This window comes from Limanda limanda, chromosome 2 (assembly GCF_963576545.1).
Source record: "Limanda limanda chromosome 2, fLimLim1.1, whole genome shotgun sequence".
In the NCBI taxonomy this organism is placed as follows: domain Eukaryota; kingdom Metazoa; phylum Chordata; class Actinopteri; order Pleuronectiformes; family Pleuronectidae; genus Limanda; species Limanda limanda.
This window is the reverse complement of record NC_083637.1, coordinates 14,349,013-14,371,826: the sequence shown is the minus strand read 5'-3', so window position 1 is coordinate 14,371,826 and position 22,814 is coordinate 14,349,013. Positions and strand designations below refer to the sequence as shown.

At 42.7% G+C, this 22,814-nt stretch overlaps 1 protein-coding gene and 1 long non-coding RNA gene across 3 annotated transcripts in view; one reads left to right on the top strand and one right to left on the bottom strand.

Annotated features, from left to right (window-relative positions):
• Positions 1–22,814, top strand: part of ndst3 (N-deacetylase/N-sulfotransferase (heparan glucosaminyl) 3) — a 41,613-nt gene that overhangs the window by 5,739 nt on the left and 13,060 nt on the right. For both annotated transcript variants that reach the window (XM_061090943.1, XM_061090951.1), the window contains exons 2-5: positions 6,760–6,847; positions 8,607–8,761; positions 10,566–10,751; positions 16,240–16,368. In XM_061090943.1, the coding sequence (XP_060946926.1) occupies positions 6,760–6,847; positions 8,607–8,761; positions 10,566–10,751; positions 16,240–16,368 (558 nt within the window). The remainder of the gene's footprint in view (positions 1–6,759; positions 6,848–8,606; positions 8,762–10,565; positions 10,752–16,239; positions 16,369–22,814) is intronic.
• LOC133028449 (uncharacterized) lies at positions 1,523–3,604 on the bottom strand. Its single transcript, XR_009683303.1, has 2 exons — positions 3,534–3,604; positions 1,523–2,106 (listed from the first exon to the last, which is right to left on the bottom strand). It is a non-coding gene; the product is annotated as an uncharacterized LOC133028449 (long non-coding RNA).

The window sequence follows — 22,814 nt, the reverse complement described above, 5'->3', positions numbered from 1 at the left end:
GTCTGATTCTCATGTTCAGATCCCTCTTTATCACCTCCCCCTTTCTCCCTCTCCTCCTCCGCCGCTCACCTTCCTCCTCACCCCCTCCTCGGCTGAGTCATTGATCACTATCTCCGGCCTATTTGTATTCCTTCCTAAACCCCGTCTCTCAAGTCGTCCTCACTGTTTTCCTTCCCTTGGAGCTTTCGGGAGCCGTGTCGTCTGAGTTGAGGGGACACACACAGATAAACCCCTTTTACACCAAAATCCGCATTAGTATTTTGAACTCAGGTAAATACAGGAAATTAACTCCTCTACAATTACCAGTAGGAGGAGTTTCCTTTTTTCTTTCCCCTGCTGTGTCTTCAAAACTGAGAAGCTCTCTCCCCTCGCTGTCTTGCCGGTGTGGCATCTTGCACAATCGGTGTCGCACGTTGCAAAGTACACAAATGATGTCATCAATCAATATGCATCATCACGACATTCTGGAAAAGGTGTAGCGTCATCGTCTAGACTGCCAAAAAGAAAAAGGGAGATTAGCCTGTTTAGTGGGGGACGTGTTTCCATCGCAGCCAATCGGAGCCGCAGATGACAAAACAATGTTTCTACTGCAGAGTCAAAAGCCAGTGTTTCGCCTTAATTATCAATGGCGACCCACCACTTTCTATACTTCTCCCTCCCGTTTCATTTACACTTCTCACAATAACATAGGAGATCTCTCACTTGGTGCTCGCTTCCGCTGTCGTGCACATTCACCCCTGTTACCGCCAGAATTTTGATAGATTCCGTGAGATTTTTGACCAGTGGAAATGTGCATGTGGAAGCAAACCAACATCTCTTTGCACTTATTCTCCATTTAAAAGGGATCTATAGTAGCTCAGTGAATACTTCATATAACCCCAGAATCCTTTTTTGTTATGTGCAATTACCCCCAATGTTTCGGTGGGCTTAGTTTAGACCAGGCAATGACGAAATTTTGTCAATTTTGCCTATTTTACATTGTGAAGATCCATCCCCTTCTCTCCGTGCAAAGGGATAATTGCTGCGTCTGTGGAAAACATGCTCCGCGGAGGCAGTGGGGCTATTTTTTTTGTGCAAATTCATGACTTTGTTTAATTTGCCAAGTAATAATTACTACTTTCATGTGGCCTAATAAGCCATAAAGTCCTATTTCGCCCCCGAGGAGAGAACGGAAAAGCCTGTTTAACATCTTATCCAGTGAGAAGGTAGTGACTTTACATGCAGAGACTTCACTGCACTGCAGAATGTAGGATTATGAGTGACTTTAACAGATAATAGAGTGGGGACGTTTCAAATGATGAGCAAATGTCGAGGCTCAAGTGTTTCTTCATGTGCTGATGATCACTTGGTCTGGAAATGACCTAGAATTGAAAGGAAAAAACTGAATTACACAATATGGGAAAAGTTCTGACGTCACTGAAGGTTTTCAGCTTAGCAGTCAGTAATTTATTGTGCAGACCTACTTAGAGTTAATCTTTAGACCTAATTTAGTGTGATGCATATTAAGTCAGTGCAACTGAGCTCATTCCACATCCGTTTATTACTTTGCCAAATGCTATTACAGAAGTAATGAAGAAAAGATAGTTGAGAAAAAAGTTGAAAAACCAAAGGGGAGATGAAAAGGGAGAAAAGGAGACGGCTGCATTCATTTAATACATGGCAGAGGCCGGCACCTCTGATAAGGCTTTAGATCTAATCTCTGTCTCTGTATCTTATTTTTCTCTACAACCACTCATCTGGTGGACTTCAAACGTCGCCGCTGTGTTGCCGAGGACAGAAGGAAGTGCACGCTGAAGTTTTTTTCTGGATGAGTGGGTGTGGGGAAAATTGACAGTCAGAGATTCCACTTTTTTTCCCCACCGTTTCAAACTGTAAACTTTCCTCAGCTCCTTTGCCTTTTGCCATGGTAACCACAGCTTTCTGAGCTGAGCCGCACCCCTTTTGACGACATCACAAAAGGTCACGCTCCACATGCTCTGCACCGGTGGGTTTGTAAAACAAAAAAGAGCAAAATAGACGCCATGTAATACAACAGAGGAGAGCTGGGTACTCTGCGAACCATTCACCTCCCTCTGATGTAAACAAGTGGGATGATCACAGTGAGCCCTGCAGGGGAGAAGAAGTCCGACAGTTACACTATTAGAAAGAAAAACAATGAAATTAACATACACTACAAAAAAGACAATCACTGCAGCGTCATTGTAATGAACACTCTAAAGAAAGCATCCGTCAAAAAGAAAATTATCCTAATAACTTTTTCGTCAGCCTTCTTGTTTTTACTCAAAATTAATTCGGAGAACGTGGCAGCGTGCCACGCTTCTCTGAGGCAGGTTTTTTTTTTTCTGTGGTCACAGCAATCACTGAAACTCAAAAGCCTTGAGGGGCTGCCAAGTAGAATTTAGTGTAAAGTGTAGCAATGCCAAAGCAATCACAAGTACCTTAGATCTGTAAATGCAAGTGAATAGATGAATTTGTGAAATTCTCCAAAATATATATTTATGTAAATATTTTTTTTAAAGCCATGCTGCCTGGAACCTGACAGGCGAGAATGGAAGTGAGACCGAGAAGGAGAGAGTAAGCAAAAGGGAGACTGGCATTAACGGGCAAACTGCTTCTCCTGCTCATCAAATAGAGATGCTTGACCCAGTTAAATGTGCTGGCCTGGTGTTCATATCACATGCACACGTAGAAACAAACACATGCACTCATGCAGAGAAAATCAAGAACTTTCACCTGCTTTTTCTACGAGACTTTAAACCCTGCCGACCTCACATTAGTTTCTCGTTCGCCTCGACCTGCCCTCCAATCTGCTTTCACGTCAAAATCCCGAGCGCAAATAAGTTCTTTTATAATTACTTTTGTTATTTTAGGTCTCTCCCAGCCAGGCTTAATGCTGCGAGAAGAAAAGCAAAAACAAACCGTGCGCAGAGTGACAGAATGGGGATATGGAGGAGAGGTGGTTGCTGTAAAGGGTTTGTGAAAGGCAGTGAATGCCAGCTGTCCAGATGCCTGTCTCCCATCTGTTTGAACCCCAACATCTAGCTGGCACCTCTTCCACTTCTACACATGCAAGGACATACACACACACACACACACACACACGTTGTCGCTTTCACGCACACAGAAACCAACTGGCACTGCTTCTGACACCAGGCAGCTGTAGGATTGGGCAGAGAAATGAGGGCTATCACTAACGGCTAATCCCAGTGTGTGTTTACCTTCATCGTCAGGATAGTAAAGATCTCTCACATGCTACAGAGTCCCACCTCCTGCTAATCCAAATCCTCCCCCCCTATTCGTTCTCATGACATATCTCTTGTGGTTTAAAAGCTGTCTTCAGCTCTGGGCTCAGTATCCAACGGACAGATTGGATCCACATTGCTTAAAGCCCCCCCACCCGTTACCCCAGATCTGCTGCCGCTACTCTCTGAAAACACAGCACGGGGACTTCATTGCCCCTCAGAGTCGTGGTTGTAACACATGTTCTCCTGCGAGATGTCTGCTCCCTTTTTATTGCTGGGCATTGATTTTACCTGCAGTGCTTCCTCCTCATGAGGATCCACGGTGGTGGTGGTGGTGGTCTCAGAGCTCAGGCCTCCGGTTTGATGACAGCACACTGCTTCAATTTCCCCTGCTCAGTGTTTGGTTCAGTCAGATGTTAATAATTGATGATCTCCGCCAAGGTTATGAGGTTATGTTTTAGCCCGTCTGTTGGTCTGTTTGTTTATCGGCAGGATTACGCAAAAACGAATCAACAGATTTCAACAAAACCCGGTGGAAGATGGGACATGGGCCAGAGAAAGAGCCATTCGATTTTGGGGCAGATTCCAGGATTTTTTTCTTCCCTTTCTTTACGCTGTGTTTTAACATTTGCACCGAGGGAATAATTCATCTCTCTTGCTGAAAACGATCTGGCATGTTTGGGGAACTGATATCTATGAGTGTGTGAGATTTGGTGCAGTTTGATTGAATTTAAAGGTGCCTGTAGGTATGTGTTCTACTCAGTGCCCTTCTAGTCTCTTTGCCTGAGACAACAAAACAAACACACAACTAAACAAACCTTTATCATATTTTCTGGAGAATCTTTGCACTGGACACACTCACAAACTCAGAGTAGCGAAAATAAAATGGAAATGCAGAGATTTTAGGCTACTTAGATTATCCGAGAGGCCCTGATACCGGATTTATACTTAATCTCAGGTTTGCCAGATTCATTAGATTATTATATTAATTTCTAAAAACACCGATCTAACGTAAAACACCCACTTTTTGCTGTAAGTCCCTCTGCAGGTAATGGTTATCGTTTGAAAACCAGTAACAGAGAGGTGGAGTTCAGAATCAGAAATGGTCACACTCCTTGTTGATCTCTGATGCGTTAGATTTGAGGCAGAACAACTTCTTTGACCCGAGGAATGACCTTGGAAAACAACATTTCTTTAACTTTTTTGTTTTAGCTTTTCGGAAGAATATTTACCGATTATTTAAATGCTGCAACAAATGAAGTTCCAAATGGTTGTTGGTTATAGTGGCATTAGAGGTGATTAAATGTTGACTGTTGTAATTAAAAGCAGCTCGATGTTATCACAGCTGAAAACAGAACAGTCAGGCCATTGTGTTTTCTGCTATTGATGTTAGGCAGCAGAATACAAATGAGGTGTTTAAGCTAATATACTGCACACTTGGACACACACCTGTGCCAACGCTTGCAGATAGCAACGCACACGTTAATAATGCATTTCGACCAAGTGCATCGGGGAGTGTATATTGAGTTATAATGCAAAGCACTGAGCTACAAACTTAATTTCAATTCCTAAGTCTTTGTATTTCCATATTTGTGTGGCTGGACAAATGTGTGTGTGTGTGTGTGTGTGTGTGTGTGTGTGTGTGTGTGTGTGTGTGTGTGTGTGTGTGTGTGTGTGTGTGTGTGTGTGTGTGTGTGTGTGTGTGTGTGTGTGTGTGTGTGTGTGTGTGTAAGATGTAGAGGATGTCATAAGAGAGGAGACAGGGGATCAGATTAGGGAGCCTTGCACATCTGTCAGCATGCAGCCATCTTCAACACCATTAGATTAGAGATAATGAAGACGCTCCGTGCATGTGTCTGTATATTTGTTAGTTTGGGACACACACACACACATACACACACACACACACACACACCCACACACACAGGAAGCGACACTCAGCCTGGAAGTGACTCCCTGCTCTGACATCAGCTGCTCAGGTCTAGTAGATCAGGGAAGGTTCTTTGGGAATCGATTAAAAGCAGCGTGACAAAGAGTGGTAACAGAGATGTGACATGTAGCTCATCAGAGCCACCCGGCAGTCTGAGACGGACAGAGAGTATGAGACTTTCACAAATAACAAAACTGTTTGTGCGGGAGCAAACAGGGAAAAGTGCATCGATAGCAATAGGATGGGGGGGGATGTGAGAGAGGAAGAGCACGGGGAGAAAGTATATGTAGAGGAAGAAAAAGAGAGAGCGATCTCTCCTCCATGCTGCTTCAGCCTTCCTTTCAAATTAGAGCAGCCCCGTCTCCTGAGAATGTGACATTTTCACGGAGCGAGAGCGAGAGAGAGATGGAGGTTCAGAGAGAGAGAGAGAGAGAGAGAGAGAGAGAGAGGCAGGGACGGAGGGAGGGAGGGAGGGGTGGAAGAAAAATGTGGAGGGGGGGGCGGGCGACTGCATGTTCTCAGAAGTGGAAAGATGGAAGAGTAGAGGGCAAATCTGAAAAAGGTGGAAGAGGGAGAGAGAATTGGTTGGGGCAGGGGGGTTGGGGGGTTTCACCTGGTAATGTTAGGGATGGATGGAGAGGATGATGAGGAGGGTGGAGTGTGTGTGTGTGTGTGGGGGGGGTTATTAGTCCACCCTCCAGAGGCTACTAATGCACTGACCTTCATTAACTGGCATTACTGTCGGTGTGTGTGACTGTGTGCGACTGTGCAACTCTCTTTAGTTAACACTCATTACAGAGTCTTTGTTTAAAGGCCAGTAAACTAATGAAGTCATTAAATAAGTGGAGAAAATCCTGATTCAAGTATTGAAACCAGCGAGCGAGGGAACGATAAGGGAGGGAACGGCCACGGGAACGCTGGGGGAAAAAGAAAAAGAGAAATACGGTGACGCACACTGTGGCTATAGCACGCAGGTGACTGGTAGCCATTGTCAAGCCAGGACAAGCAGACATGAGTACACACACACACACAGACACACACACACACACACACACACACACACAAACACATACATCGCTGTCGGATGTATAGTTCATCTGATAGTTCTCAGGGGAGTAAGAGTTCACTTAAATATACAACAGAGAGACATTAGATGTGAATCAGACAGGTCGGGCATTTATCTGCAAGTGTAAGTGTAGGCTGGGGAGAGATGAAGCTGATCTACTGTCTACAGGGAGGTTAATGCGATTCTGTCACTAAAGTCTCTATCTGTCTTTCTTTCTTTCTATCTATCTATCTATCTATCTATCTATCTATCTATCTATCTATCTATCTATCTATCTATCTATCTATCTATCTATCTATCTATCTATCTATCTATCTATCTATCTATCTATCTATCTATCTATCTATCTATCTATCTATCTATCTATCTATCTATCTATCTATCTATCTATCTATCTATCTATCTATCTATCTATCTATCTATCTATCTATCTATCTATCTATCTATCTATCTATCTATCTATCTATCTATCTATCTATCTATCTATCTATCTATCTATCTATCTGTCTATCTATCTACAGGCTCTCCTTGATATTCAGAAACAGCTTCGTGCTCAGATCTCCAACTTTACCTTCAACCTTGGCTTCTCTGGGAAGTTCTACCACACAGGTGAGTACTGTTTATACGCTTTAAACCCCAATGACAACAATATACTAAATGCTCACCATAAACCTTTATTGTTTTATAATGTAAACTGAAGGATTCCGGCCTTTTATTCATTCAATTCCTCTGGGTTTATTGCAGCCTACTATCCCAAATACTAGAAGTGAAAGTTTTCATGTAGGCGTGTCCAGGAGAGCACAGGACTCTGTGTGGGAGGTCTCTGTCTCAGACATCCTTCCAACCGAGCTTATTATGGGTCCCCCAGTCAGTACCTAGGTATGCACCGAAAGGAGGGATGAAGAAGAGGATGAAGAGATGAGGGAAGGAGGGAGAATAGGATGAAGGGATATGGGTAGGGATGAGGGATAGATGGGAAAAGGAGGAAAGGATGAGGGAGGGAGGAAGAAGAAGATGAAGGGATATGGGTAGGGATGAGGGAAGGAGGGAAAGGATGAGAGAAGTAGGGAATGGAGGATGAAGAAATGAGGGAAGGAGGGAGAAGAGGATGAAGTTTGACACATGATTAGAGGTGTGGTTGAGGCGCCCGCCCACTAGTTCGATTCAAGTTAAGTTAAATATATAACTTCTTGAAACCAATCATAACATGTTGTATATGATAGTTTCATGTCTTTTGTCACATTTAACTTTACAGGAGAATAAAAGATCATGAACAGACCTAAACATTCTCAGCTGCTATTTGTTGTCATGGTGATGAAGGGTCAGGATTAAACACATTTTTACAAATCGAAATCAAGGTTGACATCTTTAGAATTTATGTCACTTAACGTCAGTTAGAGTCAATAAGACAAATGTAAGTGTGAAAAACAGTCTTTGGTTAATTGTGTTTAGAATAGATATTGTGTGTTATGTGTTGACACTTGTACATATAGCCATAGGCAGTTAAACAAAGATGTTCAAGGTTTGATATGAAGTCATTATGTTGACATTGACGATTCCCATCATGCATCTCATATATTGTGCAGAGGAAGCAGGCATCTCTCGTCCCACTCTTCACACCCTGATATCAAATGAGTAACAGAGACTTTAATTGATTGGTTTTTAATTCAGATTTAATCATTGCAGTAAATCGAATTACAGTACAAAAATATGTTTATATGAATTACATATGGAGTATTACTCTTAAAGGCAGCAACAAACAAAGGACCAGATATGATTTACTTAAGAAGAAAGGAATTTGCAGCACAAAGGTCTTTGTGGGAGAAATAATCCCTACATAGTTTTAAGCGTAAAGAGTGTATAATACATATTACTGTTTATCATCATAAAAAAACGTTTGTTTCAGTGTCGTACTATCTCTACATTTTGAGTGGAATATACAGGTGTATGTGTTTGGCTGTGACAGGCTGCTCTACTTTCTCAGCTCTCTCGCGTTTCCAAGGACAGATTTTATTGATTTTAGTTTAGGCGTCTAAATCTGCAGCAAGAGAACAAAGCAGTGGGGAAAAAAACAATAGAGGTGAGACTGAACATGATTATAATTAGAAGAAGTCTGATATCGAATGGAACTAATTATCGGAGCATCTGTTATTGCCATGGCATCGCTTCTCATCACCATGGTATCCGACTGGCACCTTATTTAGCAAGATGACCCGAGACAATCCAGTTGCTTGATGATGCGCTGACGCTGTGTGTGACTGAACTATGAGGATCTACATGATGCAAACATTTCTACATGTTTCACTCTCTGTCCTTTTGTGTGTGTGTGCTTGTGTTTTTCTGTGTGTGTGCATGTGTGCGTGTGCAGGCACGGTGGAGGAGGATGAGGGAGACGATTTGCTGCTGAAGTATGTGGATGAGTTCTGGTGGTTCCCCCACATGTGGAGCCACATGCAGCCTCACCTCTTCCACAACGAGTCGTCCCTGCTGGAGCAGATGGTGCTCAACAAGGAGTTCGCTCTGGTGAGATGGATGCTCAAAAGCACACTTGCATGTGCGCACGTTTCCCGCAGCTGTCTGCTCGGTTGCTGCTTTCTTCTCGTGTGTCCCTTTAATCAAGCTCACTTCCCACGGTTGCATTCTTCTTCAAGGACGTCTGTTGCTGTTTTGCAATCGTTATCGTTGCTTCTCTTTGTCACGGCAGATTACAGACATGATGTTCATGTGAACACTGGGAATTCACATCCCATGTTCATTATGAGCATGGCCCTATTATGTAGATTACATGCTTGTAAATGTAGATTAGCTGCATTGATGAGAGCAGCTCATCTTCAGACTTTGCCCTTGTGTCATGACCCCGCCCATTTTTGGGTGAAGACATACCCGCTGATTTGACTGGTGGAAAATACTAATGATGAGGTCTTTGCTAGTTTAACAGCGTAAAATGAGAATATTTCAGACATTAAGAGTCAAAGTCCTTTATGGATAGTCAGGCAAAATTACATTATGTCATCATCTGCGTCATTGTTAAAGTTAAAGAAATATAATTTGCCCAGTGTCCTTTACTTTAATAGACGAATGACTCCACTCAGTGGCCAGAGGTGTCATATGTTGATATACTGCAGGTAGTCCGGGTGAGCTAACATTAGCTCTAGAGGATAACATTAAATTGGGGTCTCCTTTATTTCTTTCTCTGTACCGCCCTTTCCTTGAATCAATATTCACTATGTTAAGATGTTGAACATTTATTGACTGGCTAGTTCCCACAGTTTACCGCAGCTCACAGACCTCATATCTCTTAGTTTATCGTCCTTTTGTCTTTATGGCAGCAAGGAAAAACATAAACCGTTTTTTATTATTATTATTTGATGTACAAAATGTAGCGCGGCAGCGTTTAGGAATAGTGCCGGGAGGGTTTTCAATTTCAACAGTTTATCACCCAAAATGGGTTGAAGTTACCCAGGCGACACGGAAGTGACATATGCCTGCTCTCATCTATGGAAACAAAGTTTGTCAGGGACAAGTTTGGAGCCATATTGCCTTAGAAAAATGTCCTTGCGTTTTATCATAATTTTCAATAGAATCTTTTCAGTAAATATCTGTCAGAAATTCCTTTTCGTTTGATATGACGGATGAGTTTAGATGCTGCAGTTCACCCACGAGATAGCATATGGGAGAGTTTCTGTTTTGCTATGTTTTCATTTTCAAAAACATAAATTGTCAAGTATCTCAGTGGGGGATGATGGGCTTATTTTGACAGGGACATATCTGAGCCCCTTTTAATCTGAAGTCCACAAGGTCGAGAGATTTTGTTGTTCTGCTCTGCTCGGCTCTGACATATGTGTGTGTGTGTGTCAATGATTTGGATGACCGTGTCCTGTCGCACATACAATAAAAAAAGGGGGGGGCTGGTGGTTCATGTTGTTGAAGGCGAGCGTGCTCATAAAGTGTGATCCCTAACCTCTATTGTAAACACACATACGTACGCCACTCCCTCATCCCGCTGGCCGCTGATGCTCGGCTTTGACAGTGTGTGTAGGTGTGTGTCACAGCCAAGGACAACACCATCAGTCTGTGAGATGTACCCGGCAACCATCCACCCTCACACCCTCACACACACGCTCACAAACTATATATTTTTTTTAATTTCCAACCTGAAGGCCGACATCGTAACAAACACAACACAGACGGTGTGCTTCTTGGACAAGGTCACACCGTCCGGCTGTGTGTGTTCGTCATCCCCTTTTGCAAGAGTTGTATTGACCATAACTGTTTTTTGTTTCATGCACACAACCCTCATGTATGTGTGTCCGTGTCCCCTCTCCAGGAGCACAACATCCCGGTGGACATGGGCTACGCCGTGGCCCCTCACCACTCGGGCGTGTACCCGGTTCACCTGCAACTCTACGAGGCCTGGAGACGCGTGTGGAACATCCGGGTCACCAGCACCGAGGAGTACCCGCACCTCAAGCCCGCCCGCTACCGCAAGGGCTTCGTCCACAGCAACATCATGGTGAGGAGACAGTGCAGTGTCAGTCACTCCAAGCATCACATCACGGTCACACATGCAAATGTCCTGATACACATGCATGTCCATGAACCACTTTGATCAACTCTCACGTCTTTACAGGTACATGAAAGTCGATTGCAGACTACAACTAAGATTTGATCCACATGATAGAAAATTATGTTTGTCATGCTGCTGCAATGACTCATTTGAAATTTGACAGGAAATACATATTTGTGATTATTTCATATTCTCCCTCCTTTACTCTTTCCGTCTCTGTAGGACTAGAGGTTATCCTCATGAAGTTTGTTTTTCCACAGCTTTTTATTGTGATCATCCCTGTAGATACAAGCCAGTGTTGGTGCTGTGTGATATTTCAGCCCTGGCAAACAGGACATGTGTGTTTTGTGATTTCTGACAAAAAAGGGTTGAGTTACTTGGGCAGAAAAACTTGATGAATCTGTTTTTGAAGTTATCATATGTGTTTCTCTAACATAACCCCATTTATCATGCAGCGTTCCTAAATCAAACCCAACACTCACAGCACGTTATGCAGTCTCCTTGTCCGCCAGGAGGAGAAAATGATTTGCTTAATTCATCCGACTGAAATTAAAACAATGAATTATAAATTGCTCGAGGAACAAAAAATCAAAGCGAGCCTAAACGCAGAATCATTTAGTCACAGGAGAGCGTCGGGGGTACGTGGCTTCGCTGCTCGCTTTCTTTTTTATCTCACTTTGAAAAAGTGTTTTTATCTGCTGCCTCTTCGTGCATCTAAGTGTTTGCCGAGTAGTAAATTGTGTGCTGATTGTTTCTTGCGGTCTTAAACAAAAAATCAATGACGCTGTGTGTGGTGTGTAACCTCCGCGTGTGCATACGTGCGCTTGTGTGTGTCTGTGTGCGATATGAATTCTTTGACCTCGTCTCACCACAGCATGCTCAGCCCCACGTTGATTTAATATTTAATGGATTCCCAATGTGGCTGAACGGATGGGTTTTTCTCTGTGTATGTGTGTGTCTCTGTACTTTATATAAAACAGAATAAGAATCAAGTAATGATCCTTATTTTCACCCCTAAATGCTTCAATAAATGCTTCATCAGTTGCTGTTTGCGACTGTTACTCCTTTCACCCCTTTCACCTATAAGCACATTGTCTTCCTCCCTCCCTCTCTCTGTCCCAGCTCCTCCTCTTCCTTCACTTGTCAGTCAGGCTCTTTGTTAGCGTGCACAACTGCTCGCTTATTGACGAAAAGAACCAATCACATCTGACACCAAAATTACCGGGCCATGTTGTTCGGCTGTGTTCAGGTTTCGAGCAAACAATTTGCACAGACAGCGATGTCAATTCCCTAATCAGTCACCAAAGTCCGCTTTTATTTCTTGTCATCTCGTCACGGCGACATAAAAGACAAGCCACTTAATCCAGCTTCCTTTCAATACAATGCGAAGCCATTAAACAAAAATACACACTGTATTTAACACTGTACCACATATCACAAAGAACGACAGCACATAATAGAGCAAAAAATATATTTGAATTTCCACCGGGGAGAAAGTAATGTTTGAAAGAAATTATAGAGCAAGGGAGTTAAATTAAATCTTCAAGAAAACTGTCAAGTCGCAGGATAATAACAGCAACTAGGATGTGGAGTGCAAGGCCCAACAGTTATTTGGATCTGCACCAAGCTGCACACACTCAATATCAAGAAATCATGGCAAATGTTGAAACTCGCTCTTTCTCGCACTTTCAAAGAAAGTGAAAAAATGTTTCAGGATCCAACCCACCCCGCTGTCAAATTTCATGGAAATCAGTAGTAGTAGTTTTTGCATAATCCTGCTCACTATCAAACAGATGCAGATGAAAGCACAACCTCCTTGACGAAGGTCATGATAACTTGGATAGCACCTTTCAAGGAATCCGAGGCAGCTTTAGGGAAATTAAGAATATGAATGAAAAAAAAATTAGGACAGAAAATAATAGAAGAAATTATTAATTATTGTGGAATATCCTGTCACCATATAGGTGCTCAGGCTGGAGACAAGGATGGTGAGCAGACCTGCTTCTGAGGTTCCAGGATGGAGTATGGGGGGGAGGTCAGCCAGGTACAGGAGGGATTTAGTGAGGAGTAGGATTTCTTGACTTGTTGATCATGTTATTTACTATAAGAAATAAGAATCAGAATCCAGAGTGATGGAATGAAAAAACACCCACCAGCAGCTTTTTCATTATATCCCATTATCGTTATCAGCATGTTGACCAAATAAATGTGTTTATTTGATCAACTGCTGTATCTAAGGTGGAGAGTGAACTTTCAAAATGTCCCCAAAATGTTCATAATCAAATATCATACATTAAAAGCTTCAATTCCATAACAACCAAACGATCGCCAGCTGCTGACAACATGAAATGTGATACGATCAAAAAGCCACAACAACAGCAGCTACTTGACCTTGAGGTCTGACCGCTTCTGTGAAATTGTATTTTCAAAGCTGTAGAAATAGACAAATGTGTGTTACACTTCAGGTGACCTGTAACCACAACTTAATAAGATGCATGGTAGCAAGACAAAAAAAAGTTGAATATATTGATTTAGATTAACTTTCTAAGTTTGAAACATTATTTTGTTGAGTTATGATGAAATAATTATGTTGATAATTACATTAACTTAATATTGTGTCTTATTTCATGTCAAATCTCTGCATTAAGTGATTTGACATAAAGTTTAAATTCTAAACCATTTAACATGCCTGGACATATTCAGACGTAGCCACCATTAAATATTTAACACTGTGCCGCCATGTGAAAGCAGTGGAGGAAAATAAAGAAAAGTCTGCTGTTCTTGCTCTGAAACATTGCATGCTGCACTGACTAAACAGCAAAAGGAGGCTATAAGAAATAAGAAAAAAGACTAACTCAAAAACTTAGCTCATGCAGGCGGAACCTTTTTCTGAAAGGCAGTTTGTATTAGTGTGTGTGTGTGTGTGTGTGTGTGTTTGTGTGTACCCCTCCGTCCATGCAGAATTTGAATTTTAAATCACTCCCCCATAAACCGGCCAGTGATCTTTTCAGACCCTGACAAGTCATCTCGTCTCCTGACCCCTCACGTCAGGTTACTCCGGGACATCTTTCACAACCCGCCCCATTTTCTTTACTTTTCCACTTTTTATTATTTAATTTTTTTTCACCTCTAATTTTTTTTGAAATTTCTGTCTATTAATCTCCGTCTCCTCCGCTTCTCTCTCCATCTTTGTTTGCTCGGAGGAGGACAGGACGTTGTCTGAAGGCTGTAATATTGGTGTTTGTGTGTCTCTCTCAGCAGATTGAGAGCCACCCACTGGACCCACAATATCAGAACAAATCACACTGAGATATGGGACTCCGTGTGTGTGTGTGTGTGTGTGTGTGTGTGTGTGTGTGTGTGTGTGTGTGTATGTGTGTGTGTGTGTGTGTGTGTGTGTGTGTGTGTGTGTGTGTGTGGGCGCATGCACCCGTACAAACATGCATACTTGTGTGTGTGTGTATTTCTTTTTAAAATGTACTATATCACTTTGAGCTATAGCTCTGTGGATAATTGGTTTGGTGAAATAGTGCTGAGTGTCTGTGGTGGCCTTCTCTCTCTCTTTCTCTCTCTCTCTCTTTCTTTGTTTCTCTCTCTCTCCCCCCCTCTCTCTCTCTCTCTCTCTCTCTCTCTCCACCTCTCTCTCTCTCTATCTTGTGAGTGTGAATCAGTCTGCAGTGTTTTATAGATAAACCAATATCTACGCTTCCAGCCTTTACTCTTTATTTCACACAGGGAAGTGCTCCACAAGGAGTTCACAATAAAGACCTCCTTCTCTTCTCTTCTCTTCTCTTCTCTTCTCTTCTCTTCTCTTCTCTTCTCTTCTCTTCTCTTCTCTTCTCTTCTCTTCTCTTCTCTTCTCTTCTCTTCTCTTCCCTTCTCTTCTCTTCTCTTCTCGGCTCTACTCCTTAAGCATGACCTAAAATTATAAAAATATCTATGCATTTTGGCCTTTTTTTGGTTTGGCACATGCAGTTGAGGAGAGCTATAAAGATTTTCTGACAATTCTGATCATGGATTGTAGAATTCAATTCTAAAACAATGTCACTGATGTTGAATCAATTGCTGCTTTCACTAATACAACCATAAACATTTTTGCGATATAGAGAATCAGAGAAATTGACATCTGAAACCTGCTTTTCGTCAGTCAAGGCCCACCGATATATACTGTATGTAACTCACACTGAAGTTGTGGCAGTGTGCTGCCTGTAGTACTTTCAGGCCCGGGGGTGCACGGTGCACCTGTTCGAGGTGGGCTTAAAAGTAATCCATTATTATCTCGTCCTACTTCGGTAAACAGAGAGTAACCAAAATACCAAACAGGTGTAGTGGAGGTGGACAAGAAAAGAAACCAACAGTGCCCCGGGAAGATTGAACTTCACCTGCTGGTGCACGTCAAAGCATCGAGTCCTGTGCACCTGCATGGAAATAGGGTCTCTGCTGCCGGAGTGATGGAAATCTGAGCTGAGCAGCTCCTCACAGAACAAACACACAGGACGCACTAATATCTGTGTCCTTTGAAAACCCTAGTTTGACTCTTTGTTTCCCCCATCGCATACGTCAGAGGGGAAAAAATAACATTTAATTACGACCCGTTTTTCTATAAGAAGTGCCCCGCGCGAGCCATGCACAGCACAGCAGAGTCCTGGAACTGGAGCACTGAAATGGAACGGAGCCGTCATTTCTGTTATTAATGATTCGTGGGCTTTTTACACGTCACGATATCAGAAAAACGGTTTGTTACACTCTGCAAGAACATGACTCGAACCATCTGTAGAACTCTATCTGTTCTTCTTCTCTGCCATAATTAACATTCCCAGAGGCAGGAAGACACGACACATCAGAATAACCCTGACCTGCTTTGCTGCCCGCTTCTCATATTTAGAAACTGCTGTGTAGAAAAAAAACTTGTCTCTACATGGCCGTGCATCTGTCATGTTTTATGCTGCTGCCTGGTCTTCTTTGTGGCTGGTTTGTTTGCAGCGCGGCCTCGGAATCGGTAACTTCGCGCCACAGCAGCTGTTCAAGTTTTCTTTTTAATTTCAAATCATTACAGGGTGATTCCACACGCCCTCAAAGGGAAAACTCAGCTGATTGTACATATTAAAGTGTGTTTACAGGTCTCCGGGAGTGCTAATGCACATGTGCAAAAGGTTGCATAAAGGATTTTTGGGGCTCCAGCGGGAGCTGAGGGAAGCCGGATGAAAACGTTCCCCTGTTCCATGAGTGCAGGAGACAATCTGTGGAGTGCACTTTGATGGGTCCTTGAAAAATCTCATTTCCTCCCATAGAGGCTCTATTGTCTCAGACTTGACTAAGCCATTAGTTAATTTGCAGTTGCACAGATATGAAGGATATTAACAACTGCTCCCTTTTTTTGCATTTTCTCCCTCTCTCTGTGTGTGTGTGTGTGTGTGTGTGTGTGTGTGTGTAGGTGCTGCCTCGACAGACGTGCGGCTTGTTTACTCACACCATCTACTATAAGGAATACCCGGGCGGACCTAAAGAACTGGACAAAAGCATCCACGGGGGAGAGCTTTTTCTCACTTTGCTTCTCAACCCAGTGAGTCAGAGCCACCACACGCACACAATAAGACACACACAATAAGACACGCACACTCTCTTACACAAGCGAACGGAAACACAGAGCGTGAAGCCGAGAGGACTGTTACTCTCTGTTTTGATGTGTGCACCTTGAAGAGGAAGCCACTGGGTTTTCCCACTGTCTCACTGTAGAGGTAACTTCCTCTCTGTCTGGTTGATTCTCTTTCGTGGTGCGTGCATCTGTGTGCGTGTGTGTGTGTGTCTGTGTGTGTCTTTTTCCCTGTCAGGGCCTGTGTCTCACTGTGAAGTTGTGTTCATCTACCCACTTTAAATTAGGTCTCACCACAGGGGGTTTGCTGTCACACTCACACACACACACACACACACACACACACACACACACAAACACACATGAACTCACACACAAAGACACACACAAAACACATCCTCCCCCCCGCACTAACCCCTGCTGCGTATGTCAGCTCAACTTGATTCTGCTTTGAATTAAGGAACAGAATTAGGTTTTGGTGGCATTTAAGATGCTGGTGAGCATGTGCACCCCCACAGTTAATAGTAGGCATCGACATTCACAGGAATATATCCAACAATCTCTCTCAGAGTCCGACCATCAGCACACACTCACACACATGTGGATGCTGGTGCAGCAGCAGTAGGCTTCATTGAAGTGTCAGGTAGGGGAGTGCTGAACTAGAGGAGCTGTCAGAACTCAGGCAACATCACAGAGTCGAGTGCAGCGCGGCACAACAACCCAATCTCCTCCTTTCTTCTCCCTCTGCACCGCTTTGTCTCCGTCTGTCTCTCTTTTTCTCACTCTTTTTCATTTTCTTTCATTCTTTCGTCCCTTTCTTCTGACATCTTTTCTGTCTTGTTTTTTCCCCCCTTTGCTTATCATTTCTTCGCCACTTTCTTCCATTCCTTGCTGTTTTAGTGAGCTATATTTTTTGTCTCTTTCATTCTTTCTATCTTCTGTATCTCTGTCAGCGTGTCCCTGTTTAATAATATGTGACATTTGCATTGAAGAAAATTAAATGCTCTTATTACCGCTGATCTAATCAAATTGGAATGGTTTTATATCCAGTTAAAACTAACAATATTATCTGATAACTGATCTGTTTCACTGTCCCTGACTTCTCTAAGGAAGCTTTCACACATTCCTTATTTGGACTGTCTGACTTTTCAGTTTAGTCCGAAGCTGTGAAAGTTGCCTCATTCGGAGGTTTGAATGACGAGAACGTTCATTTGGTACATTTGAAATAGCGTCCAGCACTGCACCTGAAATCGGAAAGACTACTACACACAGCAGTGACAACTATCCGATGGCAGATGCATAAAGTATAGGTAGACGCAGCCAATGTGGGTGATGACAACAGGGCATAAGTATGTCTCTAAATTCCAACTTGAAATCCAAACTAACAAGTCTGGACTAATTTAGATCCAACAAAAAAGTAGGTTTTAAATTTCCCATAGCAGCAGCTTTAGTTTTCTAATAACAGACAAAGGCCTATGTGGATGGTGCGGAGTTAAAAATTAGAGGCAATGTAATTTACCATTTCCTGTCTAACGGATGATGGGATTTTCGGGCCTGAATTGCTTGTTGTTTTGTTACACTAAGTGAGACTTATTGTGTGAATACACAGAGTCAGTGGGGACATTGCACCAGACAAATGTGCCTAGTTCACCACACTGTGTTTGAAATGCTGGAGTTCATTCTGTCTGTAGTGAAGTTCACACTATCTACATTCCACATTTAAAAATTTAGAGAGCAGCTTAATAATTGAACCCGAGACCTCAAGACTTCTTCAGCAGAACTCTGACTCCCTGAGTCTTGGACCGTTGGAGCAGTGCATTGTTTGTGTTAGATTAAATACAGAGTGAAGCTTGATGCTTATTTTCTGAAAGGTTACAAAAGTAGTGTTTAAGGAAACTGGTTTGTTTAGTTCACAGCCTGACAAATAGTCAACTTGTTCCTCTTTAACATACAAATTTGTAGGGATACGCACATTTTTAAACACAAAAAAAAGGCAGTCGACTCCTTTCTATGACACCAAGCTACACAAATGTTCAGTAACTAGCATGCCAAAAAAGAAATCAGTGTATTCACCTGGGTGTCATTTTTTCATCACTGCCGATCAGAGCTATAGAGCCGATTTAAAAAACAGTGTCTGATGCAGAGTTCGACTCGAAAGTGATTCACGATTGTTACCATTCTCACGGCAGACTGAAGCCAGATATTGGTGTAATGTAAACTGAGAAGCTCTCTCACCTCGCTGTCTTGCCAGTGTTGCATCTTGCGCAATATGTAGGAAAAAAAAACACTGTTGCCCATTGAATTGAAGATGTAAAAAACTAAAATGTCCCTGGCTGTTTTAGCGCCAGACAAAAGCCAGATATCAGTGGGTGTAAGTGTGTTTTTTGACCAGTGGAAGAGGGTCAGTACATGTACAGTCTGAAAGCCTATCTGGGGTTATAAACATTAACACTGTGGAGGAGTGTTAAAAAAAACTACCGCTGAGTGAGCCTAATGCGACGGCATCTCCACTAATAGCTTTAGAGGAAGAACTGAGAATTGACTTTAACACTCTTTAACACCTGCAGGTCAACTCTTAGCTGTAATTAGACTAAATGAAAAGAATACATTTCATTACAGCCTGATTTATGGCTCAACGCTACATCTGGCACTCGAGAATATCACCTGTTGATGTGACTGAGAGGTCCACTGTTGAATACACATCAAACAAACACGCACACACACACACATACACACACACACAATCACACTCGTATTACATAGAGGCTTTGAGATTGTCCTTGAAAGCTAGAAACGCGGAGGCGAATTACATTTTTCCCTCTGTCTCTCTCTCTTTCCCCCGTCGTCCCTTTATTATTCTGCGTAATAAAACATGAAACCCTCCTCGTGTTGTATCTCTTAATGAAGAGAGCTATTAAATGTAAAAGCAATTTAAACACTAAATGAGAGCTATCTGCCATGACACACACACATACACACACACACACACACACACACGCACACACATGCTCCCACATACATGCAGAGTGATGATTCATTTTCTCTTCTGCCTGCTCTACTTGCAGACACACAAGCGTTCATTAGTGTGTGTGCACTTTGTGTGTGTAATCAATAGTGTTCTGTAGCTCACTGCTTTAGTCCCCCGGGGATTTCCTATTGTTTGATGAGCTGCACACTGGTAACATTGTCACTTCCCTTTCAATGACTTTAAATCACACGTGGCCTGTGGTGGCAGTTTACCACTGGTAACATCCAACATAGTCCATCAAGTGTGTGTCGTGCGTGTGCATGTGCTAAACATGTGTGTGTGTGTGTGTGCAGGTTTGGATACTTTTGCATCATTCACGGCTGCATCAGCAGTCATCGAGCTTCCTGTCTCTCATAAGCTCAACAATCGATTGGACGACCTAGACTCTGCACATAGCCAATAGGGCACAAGTCATTCTCCAATAAATGGTGAGGGAGAGAGAGGTGGGGGGGAGGAGAGGCGAGGAGAGCTGGGTGAGAAGGTGGCAGACAGATTGAGATTTAATTTTCAGGTCACGGCATCTTGTGTCACTTGAGAATCCAGACACATACAGAGAGGAAGTGGTGCACACACTCACACACGCACAAACACACACAAACACACCCCAGTGCATGTTTGTGTGTCAGCGTCCCAGCATCTGCGCATGTGTGCGTGTGTATATTTATATAAATGTGTGTTTAGCTGACATAGGCAGAGCTGTAGACATACATCAGGGCTGACATTTAGCGCGTAGCTCTGCCACTAAGCTTATTAGCCAAACAACAAATATCAGCACAATCTCTTTCCTTTCCGATCCTTCAGTCTCCCCCAGTGAACGCCCTCACATCCCTCACCCTTCCTCCCCTGTGCACAGCTCCGACGGTCACTTTACTGCGGCCAGTCTCATTTTCAACCTGTGCGTGTTGTCCTCACTCGCAATGTTTGAATCTCTCAACTCCTCTTTTTGGTTTAATTTCTGCTCCTTCATTGCATCTCTCTGTAGCCACTGCTGATTGCTACCGAAAGACACACACACACACACAGACACACACACACACACGCTGAGCAACAATCCAAACAGGAGGACAAATTAAAAAGTAAGAGCAAAGCAAGAAAAAACATAGAAAAAAAAGTGCGGGTAGAGTTGACGGGGCTGGTAGAGGCTGACTGGAGCAGACAAAATAATTGAATCGAAATCATTTTCGGTATTGACGTTCAGCATTCAATTATCCACTGATGAGACGGAGGCAGCGAGACGGACTGTGAGAACGAAAGAGAGAAAAAGAGCGAGGAGGGGGAGAGGACAATGACAGTGGGGGAGGGAGAGTGAAAACGAAGGGGGGGGGAGGGGGCTGGTGCAGACTTCTTTTTAGTAGCAATAACAATTCAATCAGGGAGAAATGTATGTGGAACTAAGTGGTCTGTAATGGGAAACCAACTGATACAGCTTCACATTAAAGAAGAGAGAGAGGGCAGCAGAGGAGACAGGGGTGGATGAGGGATGGATAGATAGACAGACAGACAGACGCAGATATATAGATAGATAGATAGATGGATAGACAGACAGACAGACAGACAGACAGACAGACAGACAGACAGACAGACAGACAGACAGACAGACAGACAGACAGACAGACAGACAGACAGACAGACAGACAGACAGACAGACAGACAGACAGACAGACAGACAGACAGACAGACAGACAGACAGACAGACAGACAGACAGACAGACAGACAGACAGACAGACAGACAGACAGACAGACAGACAGACAGACAGACAGACAGACAGACAGACAGACAGACAGACAGACAGACAGACAGACAGACAGACAGACACAGATATATAGATAGATAGATAGATAGATAGATAGATAGATAGATAGATAGATAGATAGATAGATAGATAGATAGATAGATAGATAGATAGATAGATAGATAGATAGATAGATAGATAGATAGATGATAGATGATAGATGATAGATGGATAGATAGATAGATAGATAGATAGATAGATAGATAGATAGATAGATAGATAGATAGATAGATAGATAGATAGATAGATAGATAGATAGATAGATAGATAGATAGATAGATGATAGATGATAGATGATAGATGGATAGATAGATAGATAGATAGATAGATAGATAGATAGATAGATAGATAGATAGATAGATAGATAGATAGATAGATAGATAGATAGATAGATAGACATAAATAGAACTCTTCGAAAGGATAGATGGATTGATGGATGGATGGATGGATGGATGGAAGGATGGATGGATGGAAGGGATGCAGATGGTCACCCGTGTCTAATTAAGAATCACCTGAGAAGGGTTGCGTTTCTCTACACTATTTTGTGCTCTTTTATAAGGTCCTTATTATGTTAAGTCCCTTTTGAAAATGTATGGTGCTATACAAATCAAATATAATTGAATTGAAACTGAATAGACAGATTCAAGGAAATAACATTTGGGAAATATGCATCTGCAACCAAAAGGACAGTAAAACAAGTAATTTCTTTTTATAAATGCAATCATGTTAGGGAGGATTGGAACATGTCACAAACTCAAATACACGACTGACTAATCTTCTGAGACATGGGATCTGTGTGTGTGTGTGTGTGTGTGTGTGTGTGTGTGTGTGTGTGTGTGTATGGATTTTTAAGAACATCACCCCACTGCTGGACTGACATGCTTCATCAGCACATCTAGGTCAATATGAGATTCGGAGAGAGGAGGGGGAGAAATAACGTGGTGACTTTTGGAAGAATGGTGATTGAGAGCAAGTCATTAAAGGGAAGAGAGGAGAAGGAGGAAATGAAGCTGCATGGGAGCAATGAGAGGAAAAGACAAGGGACAACGATTAAAAAGAGGGAGGCCGTTGGGGTCGGGCTGGATTTCCTCTTATGTCTATACTTCTCTATCAGGCCAGCTCCAGGTTTGGACTTGAGCCCAAATGTGGTGTTAAATTATTAGTGCAATATTCTTTATTAAAGGCACAAAGGGCACTCAGAGCAATCCAATATTCAGGAAATGAGACGTGGCGCTAGATGCTGAGAAAAGGTTTACATGGCTCACTTAATTGAATTCTTAGCCACACTGAGTCCCTCCATCAAAGGGTTCGGGGCTCGCACAGTGTCTGGAGATTAACAGTCTCAAAAGTGGCTCTTTTTTTTTTTTTTTTGTAATTCAGAGTCACCTGCCAAGGTTTCTTCTCCCCGTCTTTCTCCCTTTGTTAACCCCCCCCACCCCCACCCCCACCGTCTGTGCTTTTTTTTCTGCACTCCTCCAATTACAAACACAAATCATCTTCAATTCCGCCTTTGTTTCATTTGGCAGCCAGTGCTATAGCTCCATAATGAATGTTTCCATGTTCAATAACACTCTGATCCTCTTTTACCCCCCCC